The 21527-nt window shown below is 36.7% G+C and overlaps 1 protein-coding gene across 2 annotated transcripts in view; it reads right to left on the bottom strand.

Moving 5' to 3' along the window:
* Positions 1–173: 173 nt before the first annotated feature.
* Positions 174–21527, bottom strand: part of LOC306853436 (LIM domain-binding protein 2-like) — a 57497-nt gene continuing 36143 nt past the window's right edge. The window contains exons 4-9 of one of the 2 annotated variants that reach the window (XM_079390836.1): positions 19599–19721; positions 16704–16787; positions 13789–13912; positions 9236–9289; positions 8440–8579; positions 174–2174 (exon numbers count right to left, since the gene is read on the bottom strand). In XM_079390836.1, coding sequence (XP_079246962.1) covers positions 1944–2174; positions 8440–8579; positions 9236–9289; positions 13789–13912; positions 16704–16787; positions 19599–19721 — 756 coding nt within the window. In that variant the 3' untranslated portion in view covers positions 174–1943. The remainder of the gene's footprint in view (positions 2175–8439; positions 8580–9235; positions 9290–13788; positions 13913–16703; positions 16788–19598; positions 19722–21527) is intronic. The other variant, XM_079390837.1, reaches the window with a different exon arrangement.

The following is a 21527-nucleotide window of genomic DNA, read 5'->3' as shown; positions in this document are numbered from 1 at the left end:
ACACACACACACACACAAAATAATACAAGCAAGAAATGCATAATATAAAATATCTAAATATACAAAATGATACAAAAATAGGCATCATGTTGAACGCAGGGTGGCGCCATTGAAACTTGAAAAACATGTTTGGAAACGTGCAATGTAAAGCTTGAGTAGGGAGCAGAAATATTGTGGCAAAAGGTTTTGTAAGCACAATTTATTGGCACACAAAATGGCAAAGCATACATACAAGACTTTGGATATGACACAAAAAACAGCTCTGCTAAATATTTTACAAACTGTGCAGAGTTTCAATAATACAAGGTTTAAACAGTGGGTGGTTGATATTGTCTTGTGATTTGGTTGGTTTTGGAAATATCTTAGGCTTTGCGATAATATTCAGGAAATATATTTAGCATGTTTTGTATTGTTTTGACTAAACATTGGAACAAACTGATTAATTAAAAAATATTTGGCCGTTTGTCACCATCATCATCATCATCATCATCATCATCATCACTGTAATCTTCTTTTCAAGCACACCACAACTCTTAAAGGGCCTTTAAGAAATGTTTCCAAATCCAGTGAACAGTATATGAAAAAATGTTGTAAAAACAAAGCGTGTCTCTACAGAAATTACATAAAGCTGTAAAAACCTGATCGCATAATTTGCTAGAAGGGCATTCATTGCATTTTTTAGAAGGATTATTTTTAGATAAAAAGGTTGTTTTCCTGTTAAAAGTAGGGTGAAGCTAGACATGATGAATGTTATTTAATCAACTCATACAAAGCTAATGAACAGTATATTTGTGACTGGATTTACAGTAAGATATATTTAATGTTCTCAATTCTCAGTATGGTGTTCATTCCTGAGTATGAAATCTGTTATTATCAGATAAAAAAAAAAAAGTCAAACAACAAGTAGTAAACGTCAAAACAGCTGCCGTTTACATCATCTGATGTCACTGAAGTCATCAGACCTTGAAGCAGAATGCATTTTTATTGTCAAAGTCACAACCCTGGTTACTGTGCTTCCAAATTGATAACCAAAGTCCAACATGACCTCAAAAGTCTGGAAATAAACATGTTACCAATTTCGAAATGTCATGCAGAAACATATCATATTCCATTATGAAAATAAGTCAATACAGGGAGCGAGGCGAAAGATGGACAAATATGCTTTTCATATGTGCCTGCCTGTCCATAAAGAAACTCCTAATCTTGACGGTACAGTACAAGGAGAATCACAAATGATTGAAATAACACATTGATTCAGAAATCAAATAGGAATTTTTGAATTAAAGTACAATCTGCAAATGGCAAATGGCAATGTTATTTTTTTTGTTACTTTGTTAACGCAGTCAGTTGTGTTGAAGGAACGCAAGGTGGTTCACTTTTAATTGAAGGCAGAGAGAAAAAGACAATAGCCAAACGAATTTCCAATAAAAATGCAAATGTTCAGGGATTGGTCTCAGTGGATGCCTCTGCAGTTCCAGTCTCCAGTGAGAAGACAGTCAACATGACCGTCTCTTCAGCAATTGGTTGATATCGAGTGTGGTTGCCAGCTGGAGTCACTATGGAGATGTGTGATGAACTGTGAGACAGGCAGCATTTTTACATTGATTATTGGGCTAAAGTTGTCCCAAATTCAGGTCTCTGTTAATTCAGATTGCTCACTCGGCCTTGATAAAATCAAGTTTGTTCAAAAGTCACATTTCTTGCAATGCTTTGTAGCTAGATGATTTCGAAAAAATCCAGTGAGCAAATATTGCTGCCAAAGTTTGGTCTGTGAAGTTCTTGAACGTTACCCAAAATAAGAAGTGGAGCCATCAGTTTCTGGTGAAAATGGATGACATCATTGACACCATGACATGGGATTTACATCATCGAGGGTAAAAAGTGAGGTCAGAGAGAAAGAGCGCCGCCCTGGTGGTTTAACAGGGCATTGCTCATGTTGTCTCCTACTGAGAGGGCTGCGAAGCCGTACTCTCTGGCTTGCTGTCTTGTCCTGTGGGCGGCTTGCTGTTCCAGGGACCGTTGTTGCCGAGCGCCGGCGAGCTTGCGAAGTCGTCATCATCGTCCAGGCCGTTGGTGGCGTCGTATTGTGTGTTTTCTAGCCGCGTGATCAGACGCTCGTCCTCATCGCCAAACTCCCCGCCCATCAGAGTGGGCTCACCTACCACCATCACATCCTGCAATACATACAGTTAGACAGTCAAACACCTAAGAAAAGAACAGCGATATAAGGCAGGTTTCATATATATGAAGAAACTTTGGGTTTCCAGACCCAGACATACGTTAGTAAAAGTTGGATGGTGAAGGTTTGAAGGTTTGTGGTTTGAAATCCCTAACCTTGAATTTAGCAAGCACCAGTAAAAATGTTTAAATGTAGGGTTGGATAAATCATTAGTATACATAATAAGATATTTGTAAATATATTTATATACATTATTTGTAACACTCATTATTTTAAAAAGTAATAAATACACAAACAGTAATAAATAAACACATTAAAGCTATTTGTATTTGAATATGTTAAAAATGTATATAAATATATTTATAAAAATATACATTAAATATTATATAAAAATATACATAGCTAAAATATAATCTCTAAAAGTAAAAAATAATCAGAAAAATAAAAAATGTTATAATATATTAGAAATATATTAATAAAAAAATATTATATATATATATATATATATATTTAATAGATGTGATTAATTGTGATTACATTGTGTGATACAATTAACTTTTTAAATTGTTTTTAATGTATTAAAATAATCTATATAAACATATTTATAAAAATGTTGTAATATATTAAATAATATAACAACTGATGTTATTAATTGTGATTAAATTGTGATGAGTTACAAAGATTAAATTGTATGTTAATGTGTTAAAATAACGTATAGAAATGTATTAATTTATAAAATATATCTTAAACTAAAATATAATACATAAAATGGGTGATTCATTATGTCACGGTGTGATAATTGCAATCAATTGTGTGATTAATTAGTTACAATGTTTTATGCATTCACAGCCTCACAATATCATATCTGTTGCTTTGTTCTAGTGCAGTCTTCTGTTCTTTACTTTCTCTCTCTCTAGTTGAATTCTCAGGCTCAACTGATCAGTTAACTGGAGCACACGCTTCGCTGATCATGTGTGTCGACTCTCTGTATACTCTTCTTCTATGTATGATTGATATAATATTTTATGATTGCCAACTGTCCCATACAGGATTCTCCCATATTTAAGGGAATGGAATATTAGATCCATATTTGATCTTTATGAGACAGAACTACATCAGCATACATAAGTTGGGAGCCCACAATCCATATGCGTAAGCATCAAGTGAATTTAGCATCAAGTGAATTTGCATTTAGCACAGTTATAGACTGCATTAATATCTGTTTTTCTGAAACACATTAATGTGGCCAAGTGTAAATGAAATGTGCATATCCAAGCAGACAGCAATCAAACTGATTAAGATGCAAGAACTAGTAACTAAAAATAAATAGGCTGACAAAATTACTGCTGCAAGAAAAAAGTACATGAGAAGTGAACAAGAAAAGTATTAATACATTATTTTTAACACTTTTATTTGTTATATTTTTGCACTTTGTACGGCTCATGAGAATGTTTCGGATAAAACAAATTTAGTGTGCATTTTTTCACTGTATTTGTTGCTTTAATTAAAAACGTCTAATATAAAAAGCATTAAAAAGATGAGTGTCACGAATCCGGTCCGTGGACTTCCATTCGCTCGACACCAGAGGTCACTCCTGCATCATATTGACTCTCACATTGCACAGACTGTTTCAAATTGACCCCGGACTACATTTCCCAGCAGCCATTTCACTAATCACACGCTCACACCTGAGAACTATCCCACAATCAAACACCCTACATAAACCATGGACTTCCTTGCACAGATCTTAATCTTAATCTTGCCAAGCCTGTTTACCTGTGTTTTGATTGTTGCTTTTGTGTTTTTGGATTGCCCTTTCATCTTGCCTTTTGGACTCTGTCTGTCTACTGATGTTTGACCCTGTCTGTGTTTGACCACGTTTCTAAATAAATGCTTGCAAATGGATCCTCACGCCTCATGTCTCATTGGCTCCGTTACACTGAGTATGTTTATAACGAAATATTTATGCACAATCAAATTCTTTAGTGTTATATTGTAAATTGGCAGAAGTTAAACTGAAATGTGCAGTAGTGAAGTGAAGTGACATACTGCCAAGTATGGTGACCCATAATCGTAATTCGTGCTCTGCATTTAACCCATCCAACGTGCACACACACAGCAGTGAACACACACACACCGAACACACACCCGGAGCAGTGGGCAGCCATTTATGCTGCGGTGCCCGGGGAGCAGTTGGAGGTTCGGTGCCTTTCTCAAGGGCACCTCAGTCGTGGTATTGAGAAATCAAGAAATTGTGAGCAGCCCAGTAACCCCTTACAATAAGGTTCAATACATAACTTTAGTTTCTGGAAGCCTTTATAGACTTTATAGTATGGAAAAAAATACTATGGAAGTCAATGGCTATCAGCAACTGTTTTGTTATACATATTAAGCCACACATATATCAACAATAATATATTTATAAATTACCATTAACCTAGGTTAATGAAGCCTGTAAAAAGAAGTTCATGATAGCTAATGCATTAACTGTTGTTACCCAACTGAACATTAAACATGAAGTGTTTGTGTATTTACGTCCCTTACTTACTAACCATGAGACTCCTTGCACCCTTCACACTACTGGACCTGCGCTCTCTGTGTATCCTGTCTCTTGATTCAGCTCTTTTACTGTTTTTTGATTTTCATTTCTGTTTATTTGAGCGCTGACTCTCGTGTCATCTCGTGAGAGCTTTGGCTGAGACCCCAGAGTCACTGTCAGTCCTTCCCACCCCTCTGCTTCTTAATTACTCTCATTCATTAAGGTGGGCTTTTTCACTAAATAACAATATCCACACACTGATTTGTCAATTTGCATAGCTAATTAAGTAATTAGCTGAAATGTTACCGATTAGAAAAAAATGAACACCACTTGCCAACGAGCCTTGAATTTGCCATCTGTTTTTGAAAGGCAACTGTCGCCCTGCAGTCTTGGTGTTAAACTGGGGGCCAGGATCACACACGTTAGCACACACACATACAGACACGCTCACGCAACCTACAGGTTTCCATCTGGTGGTTTGATGGAGAGCTCTAATTGCTATCAAATGGAAAGGCTGTCCAGTGCTCTTGTCTAATTAGATGTAGCCTGTGGCTAAACCCACACTGCGCCGCCCACAGCAAAACAAACCGACTGCCGCCCGCAACGACTGGCTCTGCATCCACCTCCATTTGAGCTTGTGGAGCACAGAAAGCCCTCATTTGAGCTGGACATTGTTTAGAGGAAATGTACATGCATGTGCAAATCCAGGCCCATTACACATGCATGGCTGACTAACTTGTCATTATACTACTGGTGCTGGTTGAGGGCCGATATCGATGGAGGCATGACCAGGTTCTCAAATCCATCACTGAGGCAATCAGCAAGGGGATCAAGGACAGCAGACACACCCAAGATTCAGCCAAGGCCATTCACTTCATCAGGGAAGGACAAAAGGCAGAGAGAGCATCGAAAAACTGCTCTGTAGGTTTGCTCTCCACAGCCAGGGACTGGGCAATGACAGTTGACCTGGAAAGGCAACTGAAAATTCCAACATACATCACCCAGTCCAATTTGAGACCTGACATCATCTTGGTCTCTGAGGCCACAAAATAACTGATCTTGGTGGAGCTGACAGTGCCCTGGGAGGAGAGGATGGAGGACCAGGTGTAAGCCAGTAGAGGTGGGCAGCAGGGGATTTGCCAGCCACTCCCTGTGCAAGGCCTACGGTACGCTGGGCATAACAGGTGCTAACCGAACAAGAGCCATAGGAAACAACATGGAGGCAGCAGAAAACGCTTCCAGATGGCTCTGGTTGAAGAGGGGAGAGCAGTGGGGGCAGTAGAATGCAACTTGGAAACACAGGCCGGGGTCTGATCAGCCTCGGTTGGGTCGCCAGGACGAGGGTGTATGTTGTAAGACCCGAAACACCCAGTGACTCTTGGAAACAACACTGATGATGTGTCCAAGGTCGTGCATCAGAAGATGTTTTCTGTAAACTGAAATCATAATTCTAGCCCGAAAACATAACCACGAGGGGGCACTGTTGTAATGCTGTTGAACACAAGACCCCCCTCCCCAAAACCTGGTGGTCACATGATCAGCTCATTGTGATTGGGCTCACATAGGAGGCTGATCAGGCAGCATGCGATGACTGCACAGACAAAGCCAAGTGGCCACGTCACATATGTAACCAGCATGTTCCTCGCCAGGATGCACGGTGACATTGCTTACAATGAAGCTTGCTGCTTTCGAGAGGGGAGTTAAATGACGAGTGTTGTGACACACACGCACACACACACACACACACACACACACAGGATCTATATGATAATGAGCGCTGGCACTGAGCCAGTTGCTCACACCAATTTTCTCTCTGCTTGTGTGAATGTGTCTGGTGCCCTCAGAGTGATGGACATTGACTAGATACAAGCAGGACAAAATATATGCAATTAGAGTTACATATATGGAGAGACAAAACTTCCCGAGAGATGAAAAAAAATGGTGTAAATAAAATATTTAATTTCAGCGGATATGTACATATATATAATTTTATATGGCCATATACATGAATATATGATATAATTAAATGGAGTGATTTCATTTAATTAAGCTAATATCAAAGAAAATACATTTTCATATAATTTAAAATAAATTAAATATAAATATTGGATTAGAAATGTGAAATTTTGCTCTAATCAACTAGGTGAAATAAAATAAGTAAATATTTAAGTACTGGAACTAAAACTAAAACTGTACATATAGACTAAAATTAAATGAAAATAGAAAGTTAATTTAAAATATTAATGAATATTATAATAGTATATATAATACTAAAATAACCACGATTCAGATATATAATATAACTTTATTATAATTAAAAAAAATCTTTTATATAAAATATTTTGGTATTTTATAATGATATAAAAAAATGATCTTTCAGATATTGAATTAAAACACTATGTTTGATCGCATGTGAACAATGATGTAAACAAACAGCTCTGGGTCTGACAGACTGAGCTAGAACACGCGACTGTCTCTCCTCTCTAATCTCCTTTACGGCATTCATGTATCCAATTGTCCCTGAACTCCAGGGAAAAAGCCACGCACTAAAAATCCCATCATCCATCTGCAAACAAATTTACCGCCTCACAATACCAGTCCCCAAAAACAGCTTCAGCACTCGTGAGCTGCGTGTTTGACAATGTAGTGTGCGAACATCGACCGCCAGCATAATGCCTGAAGAGGAAGCCTGGGGGATAAAGAGGCACTCTGGGATAAATGCCTCTGAATTGGGGTTAAACACTGTAAGTGGGTAATATAGGAATTGAAAATGAGGGCTAAGGAGTCTCTCTCTGTGAAGGTGCAGAGAGTGTATTTACCTTGGCATTGGGATTATGCTTTATATTTGTGTCACAGCCCACAAAACTGTCATAACAGTGCTATAACGTGTCATAACAGCACTTTAATGTGTCATTGGTGAGAGACACAGATAAGGGGATAGTTCATGAAAATTCTGTAATTTAATCACAAACTTGTTATTCCAAACCTGTATGAGTTTCTCTCTTCTGTAGAACACAAAAAAGATAAATTTAGTTTGTACTCGTCAATCTTTTCAACACAATTACAATGAACAGGGAATGGTGCTTTTTCAAGCTTCAAAAAGGATGTTTAAGCACCACAACATAAAAATATCATAAAAGTGGTCCCTACAATACATTCTACAAGTCTTTGGAAGCTATATAGTATTATTGTGTGAAGAACAGACTGCAATGTAAGTCATTATTCAGTGATATTCAGATGATTTACTGAAAAGATTTGGCTCAAAAGAATGATTCATAATGAATCCGATATTCTGTATACAATGCACAAGTTTTGTATGATAATTTTGTGGGGCTTTTTGGTTATTTTGGAGATTGACAGCCATTTATTTTCATTATTTGCTTGATGCAATTCAATTTTCTTCAAAACATAATCTTTTGTGTTGCATGACAAAAAGAGTCTTATGGGTTTGGAACAACATGAGAGTGAGTAAAAACGACAGAGTTTTGTCATTATTTAAGGAAGCCTTCCTAAGCACAGGTCACAGGGATATGATTGAATAAGCTCTTGTCAAACAGCTATCGCTGTGAATCAAAACTACAGTGCCTCTTTATATGTGTTTTGACAGCATAATCATATCCTTAAGACACCAAATTGTCTTAACGTTTTGGATGGTTGCAATGTGTGTACTGTATGTGTGTGTGTGTGTGCGTGTGTGTAAAGAAGAAGATTTGATGCTTACAGGTACCTGGCTGGCCAGATTGAAGTTGTTGGCAGGGCTGCGTTTCTTGCCGCCAGCGCTGTTGCCAAGGTTACTGTTAGACGCACCGCTGGCGGAGTTCTTCCTCTTTCTTCTCTTGGTCGTGGTCTGTCGAGTGGGCTCTGCTCTCCACAAAACACACGAGCAGGCAGACACACACACAGATCAAAAGTATTAATAAAGCAAAAAAGCACACATCCACACTCACGAACATGCCACAATGCATGCAAGAAAAAATACTTTTCCAACATATACAAACATATGGGTGATTACACAGGGAAAGATAAAGAAATGAATCATGCTTTTTCTATTTGTTTTCTGAGAGAATCAAAGAGCATTCAAACATCTCCCAAGACATGCACTAGTAAAAGAGAACCTCTGCTTTCATTTGCATAAATGCTCAACGGTGCACACTGCAGTCTCTGCAGCCAGCCATGCATGCATACTTATATAATTAATGTCCAAATGCTGTTTACTTTCAATAAATAGCACTAACACTATCATTAAAAAGTGTTTTCTAATTCATTTTTGGAGGATAAATCCTTAAAAAACTTTTAATGAAGAAACTAAACCATTTTGATTAATATAACATTTTTTTAAAAAACAAATTGCCTATTTTGAGTGACTACTGAAATATCCACCTGCAATATATCTCTCTGTTTATGCTGAGCATTCATGATTCACACAGAGAGAAAATGTATTTCATGAGTTTCAATTTAGAGACAGAATGTAGTTTGCCTATTCGAAGATGATTCAGAAGATGAGACGAGGCGAGTACCTTTTTTGTGATTTGAGGGGAAAATTTCTGTTTTGAAGTTCTGTGGATGTCCAGCTGAAATCATATCCAAAGCAAGATTTATTTCCTAGATTATACTTATGACAAATCAAGGTGTTGTGCATATCTAAGACCAGAAGATATATGCAAATGTAAACTGCAAGACTGCAGCCTTGCTGTGAACAGCAGAAATTTTTTAAATATGCATTGTAAAATCTGTGGGTCTCATTCGTTAATCATACAAACACACATATTTGTGTACAAACCCTGTGTGAACATCTGAAGAACCTTTCTGTTTCACAAAAGGTTCTTTGTGGCAAAATAAGGTTTTTCAGAATATATAAAGGAAAGAAAGAGATGGTTCTTTAAAGAACCTTTGACTAAATGGTTCTTTGTGGAACCAAAAATGGTTCTTTTATGGCATCGCTTGAAGAACCTTTTGAAGCACCTTTATTTTTAAGAGTGTCGATCATTTTTGCTTTATACTCTACTGCTTAAATGTTTGGGGTAAGTCGACTTTTAGTTTTTTGAAAGAAATTAATAATTAAGCAATGATACATTAAATTAAACAAACATGACAGTAATGAAAGGTGATCGTTTGTTAATGTTGTAAAGACTGTACAGCCATAAATTATTTTATTGATTTAATTTTAGTATAACAATCAAAATATTTAACACATTGTTAGTCATTACTCATGCCTGAAAATGAAATACATTTTCGAGGTTCTTTCGAGGTTACCACACCCAGGGAGATGTTTCTATATTGTTTGTACATGACAGATTTAACATAAAGTCAAATATAATAATAAACAGACTGTACAAGGAAATATGTTCTGATTTTCTGGATAAGAACCTTTATTTTTGTATGTTTATCAGTGCGAGTGTGTGAATGATGTACTAAAACACCCTTGTTTCCACAGATACACATATGCACACGAAAAAAAGAGGCAAAAAAAATTATCAGCATATAAAGGCAACCTTCTTTCCTTCCTGTTCTGAACACAAACGCTCTCCAGATTTCAAAAGAATGGGAGGAAAGAGGGAAGTGAAGCTAATAAGGAAACGACAGTTACAGAAGATCCACTTGGATACGGACTGTGAGAAGGCCGGTGCTGATGACTGGACGGGGGTCATACAGGGTTTCACCCTCAGGGAGCGGATGGAGGATGTGTTTCAGTCTCATACATGTCATGTTGTCACTGTTTAAATCATATTGCATATGTAAACCCGTCAAGTGATCTAAAGACAAGTCTAAATCATTATTATTGATTGATTTGACCCCCTGAGGAACATACAGAGACATCAAAAGCTGGAGATATCCACTGATGTCTAATCCTTGCTGACGTAATCCACCAAATGAGAGTTTTAAGAAAAAATAAGTGAAAAAAGAGAAGGGCTACTCTAAAAATTCACAAACTGACCTGTAACACATAATTATTATATTATAATATAACGTAATATATATATATACAGTGCCATGAAAAGGTTTTTGCCTCTTTATGTTTTTAAATTTTTTTGCATATTTGTTACACTTAAAAGATTCAGATCATCAAACTAATTTTAATGTTACATAAAGACAAAGCAAGTAAATACAAAATGCAGTTTTTAAATAACGATTTCATTTATTAAGGGAAAAAAGCTGTCCAAACCTACCTGTCCCTACGTGAAAAATTAATATTAAATCATGAAAGAACTGTGATTAACCACATTATTTTAGAAAGCTGAGTTAAATTTCACTATCTAACTAAAAAAATTCAAGAACAAACAAAACAAAATAGTTGGCAGATATCAGTCTGTAAAGGGTTATAAAGCCATTTCTACGGTTTTGGGACTCTAGCGAACCATGGTCAGAGCCATTATCCACAAATAAAGGAAAACTTGGAACAGTGGTGAACCTTCCCAGGAGTGGCCGGCCTACCAAAATTACTCCAAGAGCGCAATGACGACTCATCCAGGAGGTCATAAAAGATCCCAGAACAACATCTAAAGAACTGAAGGCCTCACTTGCCTCAATTAAGGTCAATGTTCATCATTCAACAATAAGAAAAAGACTGGGTAAAAACGGCATCCATGGGAGAGTTCCAAGGCAAAAGCCATTGCTGAACAAAAAGAATACAAAGGCTCGTCTCACATTTACCAAAATAAATAAATAAATATATAAATTATCCCCAAGACTTTTGGACAGGCAAATATTTGACTGATGCGACAAAAGTTTAACTTTTTGGAAGGTGTGTGTCCCATTACATCTGGTCTAAAACCAACACGGCATTTCATAATAAGAACATCATACCAACAGTCAAACGTGGTGGTGGTAGTGTGATGGTCTGGGGCTGCTTTGCATAATTGATGGAACCATGAATTCTGCACTCAATCAGAAAATCCTGAAGGAGAATGTCTGGCCATCAGTTTGTGACCTCAAGCTCAAGCACACTTGCGTTATGCAGCAGTGATCCCAAACACACCATGATCAATGATCCCAAACACACCAGCAAGTCCACCTCTGAATGGCTCAAGAAAAACAAAATTAAGGTTTTGGAGTGACCAAATCAAAGTCCAGACTTACAGTAAATCCGATTGAGATGCTGTGACATGAGCTGGAAAGCCCTCCAATGTGGCTGAATTAAAACAATTCTGCAAAGAAGAGTGGGCCAAAATTCCTCCACCACGATGTGAAAGACTTATTGGCAGTTATCACAAATGCTTGATTGCAGTTGTTGCTGCAAGGCGTGGCACAACCAGTTATTAGATTTTGGGGGCAATTACTTTTTCACATAGAGCCAGGCAGGTTTGGACAGCTTTTTTCCCTTAATAAATGAAATCGTTATTTTAAAACTGCATTTTGTATTTACTCGTGGTATCTTTGTGTAATATTAAAATTTGTTTGATGATCTGAATCATTCAAGTGTGAAAAATATGCAAAAAATTAAAAAAACAGGAAGGGGGCAAAAACCTTTTCACGGCACTGTACATATATACACATATATGTATATATGTATGCATGTATGTATATATATATATATATATATATATATATATACAGGTGCATCTCAATAAATTAGAATGTAGTTATTTCAGTAATTCAACTCAAATTGAAACTCGTATTTTAAATAAATTCAATGCACACAGACTAAAGTAGTTTAAGTCTTTGGTTCTTTTAATTGTGATGATTTAGGCTCACATTTAACAAAAGCCCACCAATTCACTATCTCAACAAATTAGAATACTTCATAAGACCAATAAAAACATTTTTTTTAGTGAATTGTTGGCCTTCTGGGAAGTATGTTCATTTACTGTATATGTACTTTTGCTTTAATTACTGCCTCAATTCGGCGTGGCATGGAGGTGAAAGGTTTGTGGAACTGCTGAGGTGGTATGGAAGCCCAGGTTGCTTTGATAGTGTGTCTCTCATCTTCCTCTTGACAATAGTCCATAGATTCTCTACAAGCACAGTAACACCATGGTCATTGGACCAGCTTTTGGTACCTTTGGCAGTGTGGGCAGGTGCCAAGTCCTGCTAGAAAATGAAATCAGCATCTCCATAAAGCTTGTCAGCAGAAGGAAGCATGACGTGCTCTAAAATATCCTGGTAGATGGCTGCATTGACTGTGGACTTCAGAAAAAACAGTGGACCAACACCAGCAGATGACATGGCAGCCCAAATAATCACTGACTGTGGAAACTTCACACTGGACTTCAAGCAACATGGATTCTGTGTCTCTCCACTCTTCCTCCAGACTTTGGGACCTTGATTTCCAAATGAAATGCAAAATTTACTTTCATCTGAAAAGAGGACTTTGGACCACTGAGCAACAGTCCAGTTATTTTTCTCCACAGCCCAGGTAAGACGCTTCTGACGTTGTTCCTGGTTCAGAAGTGGCTTGGTAGCCCATTTCCTGAAGACGTCTGAGCACTCTGTAAATAGCCACACCTTTCAGTAATGACCCTCTGTGATTTACCCTCTTTGTGGAGGGCGTCAATGTTCATCTTCTGGACCATTGCCGAGTCAGCAGTCTTCTCCATTATTGTGGTTTCAAAGAACAAGAGATACCCGGAATTTATACTGTATGGATGGTCATTAATTGAAACTCAAATGTAAATATTGTAATATTTTGAGATACTGATTTTTGACTTTCATGAGCTGTAAGCTCTAATCATCAAAATTAAAATAAAAAACTTTTGAAATGTTTTACTTTACATGCAATGAATCTAAAATATATGAAAGTTTCACTTTTTGAAATAACTTACAAGAAAAAATGAACTTTTTCACAACATTCTAATTTATCGAGATGCACCTGTATATATGTATTCATCTTTTTTTGTCCAAATACATTTTGGGGTCACTGCAAAGTTTGCAGATCTGTTCTAGTCCACCTAAGACTCTAAAACCACAGAATTCCCACTCTTTTTCCCTGATAGGTCCCACCGAAGTGCTGAATTAGAGCATATTTCCACAAAGACTGCAACGTTAAACACACACATCCGTAAAGATCTGATACAGCACAATTTGCTGCTGTTAGGAGCGTCATGTAATACAGATGACAGTGATTTGCTGTTACCTGGAGGGGCCACCATTCTTTGCCACTTCTGGAACAGACAGGTCTTTAGACAGTCTCTCGGGCTGAGGTTGTAGGTCTTGTGTCGGGACATTAGCTCTTGCATTGGCTCCAGAATGACACACAACTAAAAGAAACACACACAAGTAAAGTCATCATATTAGTCTCTGCCTCAGAGGTCACTCCCATGGACCGTTGCCTAAACATCTGATGCATATGGCACACAAAACTGGAAACATTTCAGGAGTTTCGAAGTCATCATCGGATTGGATGACTTATTCTGTCAGATGTGTGTGTTGCGTTCCGCCTGGAAACAAAGATGCAGTGACGCCAAACCCCCTCATGAAAGAAGAAAGCCGTCGTGTTTACAACTGTGACGACAAACACTTATCAGGATCAAATAAATGCTGGATTTTCAAAAGTATGTGAAATATTTAAAGTTTGTGGCATAGAATCTTTAAAATACGTCAGAGAGTTTTACACACTGGTCTGTTATAGTGGCGACATTTCCACGCCCCGAAATGTGATGCTGAGCGAAACAAACTGTGATTGATTGTTTGACATGTCGGTCAAACAGCCTCATGGGCGGGCCTTGGCCAATGAAAGCTGCAATGGATTCCAGACCTTCAGCCGTCAGTCTGAACATCTGGCTACGCAAGACTATCATTTACTGTCAGTTTAACCATTTTAAACATTTAACAATATGATCATGTAAAATCACACAGCGGGTGGCCTGAAACTCACACGGATACGCACACACACAAATCATTTCCCACTGACAGCATCACATCCCAGCGCTGCTGTATCCTCTCACTTCCAAAGGTCCAGGGAAACAATCTCTGGATCCGGGCCCACAGAGCAGGGCTATTTCTAGTCTGAATGTGAGGAAACCTACAAGCTTCCTTGTCCATCTCGCTGGACAGTGGTCTTGTTGCGTCTGAGCACAGGAAACATCCTCGGTGTGGATTTACTGATAAACGCGATGAGACAAATGGAGGTTTTTCAAGCAACGCTAATGAGTCACTTTTACGAGGTATTTTTACAGCACACCAAAGTAAGGATCGTGAGAAATTACCCCGATGAGAGGAAAAATATTGTTTACAGGAATTACAGTGTGCTACTAAAATCTGTGAGGCTGACCTCTCATTTAAAAAATCAGTCAAAAAAATTACCAATGATTAATCTTTTTCAGAGCCTATTGAAATTTTTTTTCTAAATAAAAACATAGGACAAGCTACATGACTGTATTTACTATATACTGATCCTGTGCAGTGAAGTATACAGTGTACAAAAACCCTCTGTCCTGCCAAAAAGTGTAAAAAACAGGTGCAGATTTGGCTGAGGGCACACAGACTTGCTGTTACAAGAGCTGCGTCTAATCCAAATTTAATTCACAATTCGGCTTAGGCTGCGCTGCTGCATTTTAACTCTGCGTTTATAAGCGAAGCTGTGCGTTTAATGCGTGGAACAACAACGAAGAAAGACACACTCAATGGGAGAAAAAACGGTTGTTCTGAAAACCTTGAAAGGGCCTTTTTTTCTCGCTTCTCCCAGCAGCTCGCAATAAACAAGTTTGTGTTTTGCTGAGCTCGAGCTCAGCGCAGAGAGACACCCACAATGGCGCACCTCAACCGGGAACGGTCATTAATGTTATGCTAATTTTCTCTATCCAATTCATTTTCTCTCCCTCTCTTGTTCTCCCATTTGCAAAACGGAGCTGTCACTCACACTGAAATGAGAATAAACAAAGCTGCCATGAAGCTGGCTAATAAATTCTGAGCAGTGTTAACACACACACACACACAGACACATTTATTCACACATAAATGAACAAAATGTACAAATACATAGATATTTTACTTTTTTTCAATATACATTTTTCAATATATATGCACAGTCTAAGAATTAACATCAACATACAAAAATTAAATTGCTATGTTTTTGTTTGGATATGATACCAAGGTAATATCATGTTTTTTGGACATATACCATAGTATATCATACCTTATACCATAATGGGTTCATCATCATGGGTTTTTGGACCTCACTTTTTGAGTTTAAGACCCCCCATTGTCTAACACAATATTTGAAAATTACACAAAATTATATATATACAGTATATATATATATATATATATATATATATATATATATATATAGTACTACTTCAATTATGACAAAGCTGCTTGTTTTCATTTTTTTATTAAGCGCAAAAAAGTGTAGTCATATTAATAGACAGGTGGATAGACATGCAGACAACATTTATATATGTGGATAACATTAATATATATTGATAGATTATCATTATATTACTATATTATATATACTGTAATATATTATATATTAATATATTATAATATTTATTTAGTATTATTCATTTTGTTATTCTAGAAGTTTCAAAAATTATTTGTGAAGTGACATTCAGCCAAGTATGGTGACCCATACTCAGAATTCGTGCTCTGCATTTAACCCATCCAACGTGCACACACACACACACCGTGAACATACACCCGGAGCAGCCATTTTATGTTGGGGGTTCAGTGCCTTGCTCAAGGGCACCTCAGTCGTGGTATTGAGGGTGGAGAGAGCGCTGGACATTCACTCCCCCCACCTACAATTCCTGCCAGCCGGGGATTCCTTTAATTTCCATTAAAATAAGAGATATTTAAGGGAGAAGAAAGAAAATATGATTTCAGTTTGATTTTATGTGTTTCTCAGCACTTTAATTTAGATAAAAAAAAATATGAAAATTGAAGTGCTTTTAGTTCATCCTGTGCCCCCTGGTTGAAAACTGCTGATTTGTAGGATACCAAAATATTAATGGTATTATCTTCTGATGCCATCAACCTATCATGATATCTCCACAATACTTTTTTGTAAGGGAAATTGAACAAATGAACTATTTTTGTTCTGCCTACCCTGAGGTAGTTAAGGGTGAAGTTGGTCAGTCCCATGCGGGTGATGTTTTTTGAGAGCTGCTCCAGGACTTGAGGGTCTTGTGCCTGCAGGTGGACAAAAAAAGAAGCGTATCACTTTATACAAACCCCCAAAATCCACAGCATGTTACTGACCAAAAGCAACACATATGATGTTTGCTCTTCTTGCTTGTTTTATGAGAACCTGAATGTGACCACATATTCAGGCTTGTCAGATCTTTATTTCGAATATCTGAGGGGCTCTCAAAGTCTGGTAGTTGTGGCACTGGATGAGAGGCTTTTTGTGTGCTGGAGAGATTCCAGAAATGCCATTTATCTGAATCACTGTGATTACACTGAATACATTTCTGATTCAGATTTGGGGCATTGAATCAGGAGTGTGCTGCACCTGCTAATTAATATTGATTGATTACATGTAAATTGAAATTTTATAGTGCATTTCATTATGAATTACAGACTAAAGCTGTTTGTGTACTTACTGGGAAATCATTGACCAGATTCATTAAGGTAAATTGTGTTAAGCAGCATGAGTTTAATGACACCAGCCAATCATAGAGCTCCTGTCATTTGATTGGGCAGGGCAGAGTAAAATAGCAAAGTACAGAGAATCTAAAACCAAACCTCCAGTTTGCTCATATCCTCATTAGCCTTGATCAGATGAGTTTGACTCAATTTCTGTGCAACTTTACCCTTGTGTATGAGAATGAGACGATCAAACATGCTGCAGTAACTTTTGCACTATCCCTGTCAAAAATCTTTCAAAGCCCTTTCTCCCTCATTCACTCTCTCTCCCTCTCCACCAGAACACAGGGCCCCAAAGGGCCCAATTTAAGAGCATGTGAATTTCACAAGTTGCTGTGAACAAACTTTCTAAAACTACACTATCTCTGAATCTACAAGGGGGAGAAATGAGTTAAAACTCAAATGTGGTTTAAAGCTCAATATATTGGGCTTAAAAAAGCAATGAGTCATTAAAAGTTAAGTTTTATAAGGAGAAAATGATACAAACCCCAGATTTTCAGTTGCTTTTATTTCCTTCATCGTAGTATGTCAGCTGTATTCATTACTCATTACAAATTACTCATTTGACCTTTTGATTGTACTTTATAATTTTTTTTATCCAAGGCAGCTTTGATATCTCTGAATACACTGGTTGTAAAAATAATTTCTTCATTTACTCTATAATTATTCTATCTTGTCAGTTTCATTTACACCAGATACAAGTGACACAACAAATGCACACAGAGCCCAATATAATGCTATAATGTCTAAACTGGATGCCTCATTCTATTTCTGACCTACTTGAGTAAAACATACAAATGGATTCTGAACTTTTGCTTTGAAACATCCAGTATATAGACAGTGACGTGATTATGACAGTGTCTGGTGCAGGCATGTGTTAGGGTGCACTCATGATCTAAACCAAAAATCTTAACTCTATATTTTTTTAAATTATATTTTTATTTGAAAATTGATGGATGAAAACCATCAAAACAATGTACACTACATAGAAAAAAGTTTAGGGTCAGTTAGCAACAAAAATATAATGCAGCACAACTGTTTTCAACATTGATAATAATAAGAAATGTTGGTAACACTTTAGTATAGGGACCAATTCTCACTATCAACTAGTTGCTTATTAGCATGCCTATTATCAGCATGTTGGCTGTTTATTATTAGTTATAAAGCACATATTCTGCATGACCATAATCTACAGCCCTAATCCTGCCCAATACCTAAATTTAACAACTACCTTACTATTAATAAGCAGAAAATTAGGAGTTTTTTTGAGGCCAAAGTCATAGTTAATGGTTTGTTAATTGCGAAAATTGAACCTTAAAATAAAGTGTGAGCGAAATATTAATTAAGCACCAAATCAGCATATTAGAATTATTTCTGAAGGATCACGTGACACTGATGACTAGAGTAATAGTTGATGAAAATTCAGCTTTGCTATCTCAGAAATAAATTACATTTTCACGTTTTAAAATAGAAAACTATAAAATATATTGAATTAATATTCCTGTGTTTACAGTACTTTTAATAAAAGAAAAACAAAGCATTGGTGAGCATAACAGATTTCTTTCAAAAACATTAAAAAGTCTTACCATTCCCCAAATTCTTTTAGGTTTCGTCACGCTTTTGAACAAAAGCTCATCATGTGACATTATTAATATCTTTATTCATGTCATACAGTATATTATAATTAATATATAATTACTGTATTTAATATATACTTAATATATGATTGCCTGTATCCTGTCCTTATCTGTGCATATCACTGATGTCTGTTGTTTATATGTCATTATATTTTTTATTATGATTATTTATGTGAGCAAGAAATCAGGCTGCAAAAGTGGGGAAGCATCATGTAGCGCTATCTTATATTTCTGAAGATCCAGACAGCCTCTCCCGAGGCATAAACTCTCATACTAACAGAAATACAACAGTGATAATGTCCTTTATTGGGACAAGTGTGATATTTAAACTGCCCAAAATTCTTTTAGGTTTTCTCACCTTTTTAAACATAAGCTCATCATGTGACATAATTAATATCATTATTGCAATTAATATATGATTACGAGAAGTAGTGACAAAAAAGGCAGAGAGCCTGTATCCTGTCCTTCTCTGTGCACTGATGTCTGCATTTCACTGACTCAATATTTCAATGGTCAACCTTAATAAGCATAAAAGACTTTGTTCAAAAACGTTAAAAACCACACTGACCCCAACCGTTTGAATGATAGTGCAACATCGGAGTTAAAAACTGAAAAATTTAAACAGTCCTTTTTATAAAATGAATGGGCTGATATACTACACACAAACACCTGCAACCAAACCATGTGACCTAGGATGGAGTGATGATATCAAACTCACATGCATGGCAAGAATGCTCCGTGGGATAAGTTCCCGATACTGTCTGATGTTGAAGTGCCACGTCTTGATCCTCATCAGATCATCGAAGGCGAACTCCAGAATCAACCGCCCCTCCGTACACACCTGAGAATGCAAACATTCAGAAACCTATGAGTATTAAAGACTACGTCTCTTTCTCATCATGAAGAAATAAGTTTTTAGCTCAGAGAGAGACAGGATGCATCACCTTAACTCAGGTGATATTTTTCAGATTTTATGTCAGTTAGGCTTTTCAAACCAGATGATAGAGTTTCGAAGCCATTTCCTAATGAAAGGTTTTTATGTTGTATACCTGAACCGAAGGCCAACGAAATGGAAATTCTTGAGACGAGCTTACACAAACACAAAACAACAAAATGCTGAATACATGCAGAGGTCATAAACCATTACCAATTACAGAAGAAAAAAAAAACAGGATGAGAAAAACATTTTGCTGAATTTAGAGCTGCGCTACTCGTAGCCCCAATGTTCTGTTGCTGGGGCAACCGGAGGATGAGGAGGAGGAGGAAGAAGAAAGGGAGGGAGAGGAAGGACGATTGGGGGGTGGGAGCATCAGCTGATTAGTTGGCATGGCAACGGCAAAGATGTAATCTGCCAGAGCCACTCTAATCAATGCCCTCAGCACAGATGGTCTCTGGAGGATCAACAAGAAAAGAGGCTGGCGGGAGAGCACAGCGCCATCACATGACCACACTCTTTCACATTCTCTCGCTTGCTCTCCTACTTCTCCTGCTCTCTGAATCTGTTTTTGTTTGTCTCATTCTTTCTTCAGCTCTCCTTCTTTCCATCCTTCGTTCAGCACTATCGCTCAACAGCATAACATGCTGAGGAAAAAGCAAAGTAAAAATTAAAGCATCTGTCTTTCTCTCTCGCTCTATACTGTACTGCTCCAGAGCTCTGCTTCAGGCTGTGTTTTAAAATTAAACTGGTTCAGCCAATCATTTGAATACTGAAATATGGGTGATTCTTTATATGTCCAGTTGTGGATATACTATTCAGTTGTTGCTTTTTTCCATCATGATCATGTCATTTCCACCACATCTAAAATCATCATTTAGTTTGTGAAGGAAATTACATTTTACAATAACATTTCACATTTATTCATTTAGCAGACGCTTTTATCCAAAGCGACTTACAATCGAGGAGTATAACAAGTGATTCATCAAAGAGGCAAATTACATTTCATAGTCTTGATACGTTTAATTTCATAGCTGGCATTTTAAGTATCCTAAATGGGCACAATAAAATGTTATTGCAAATGAAATGCTCTAGGAAAAAATGTTAACAAGTTGGTTTAAAAGTACACTAATTTTTGAATGAAACTTTATTGGGTGCAAAACTATTGACAGTTGAAATTTGTCTAAAATCTAATAATTTTTGACACAATTAATATTGAAAAAGCTTATGTTTACTGTTTATTTAACTTTTTATTTAAGTTCTCATGGTTTTAAACATTGATAATTTTGCAGAAAAATCAATAAATAATTCACGGTAAAACTAAATAATATAATAAAAAACAAAAAAACTAAACAAAACACAAAATGCACAAAATAAAATAAACACAAAATGAACAGTTCCCAAGACAATTTTACCTTCATATAAAAAATGAAAAAGTTAAAATATGTTATGTTTTGATGAAATAAATAATTAATTAAATAAATAAATAAATAAGACAAACAAACAAACTAACTAACAAACAAAAAAACAATAAAATAAAATAAAATAAGTAAATAAATGAATCAATCATTCAATCAACTCCTGGGACATAAAAGTGCCTGTAGGTGAAAAGAACTACACATATGAATAAAATGTTTTCCAATTGTGTACAAATATGCAGATAACTACAAAATACCTGCTATTATTTTTTGGACCGTTTCTCTGAATATAGCA

This window comes from Barbus barbus (assembly GCF_936440315.1).
Source record: "Barbus barbus genome assembly, chromosome: 33".
NCBI classification, from domain to species: Eukaryota; Metazoa; Chordata; class Actinopteri; order Cypriniformes; family Cyprinidae; genus Barbus; species Barbus barbus.
This window is presented reverse-complemented; position numbering and strand designations above follow the sequence as displayed.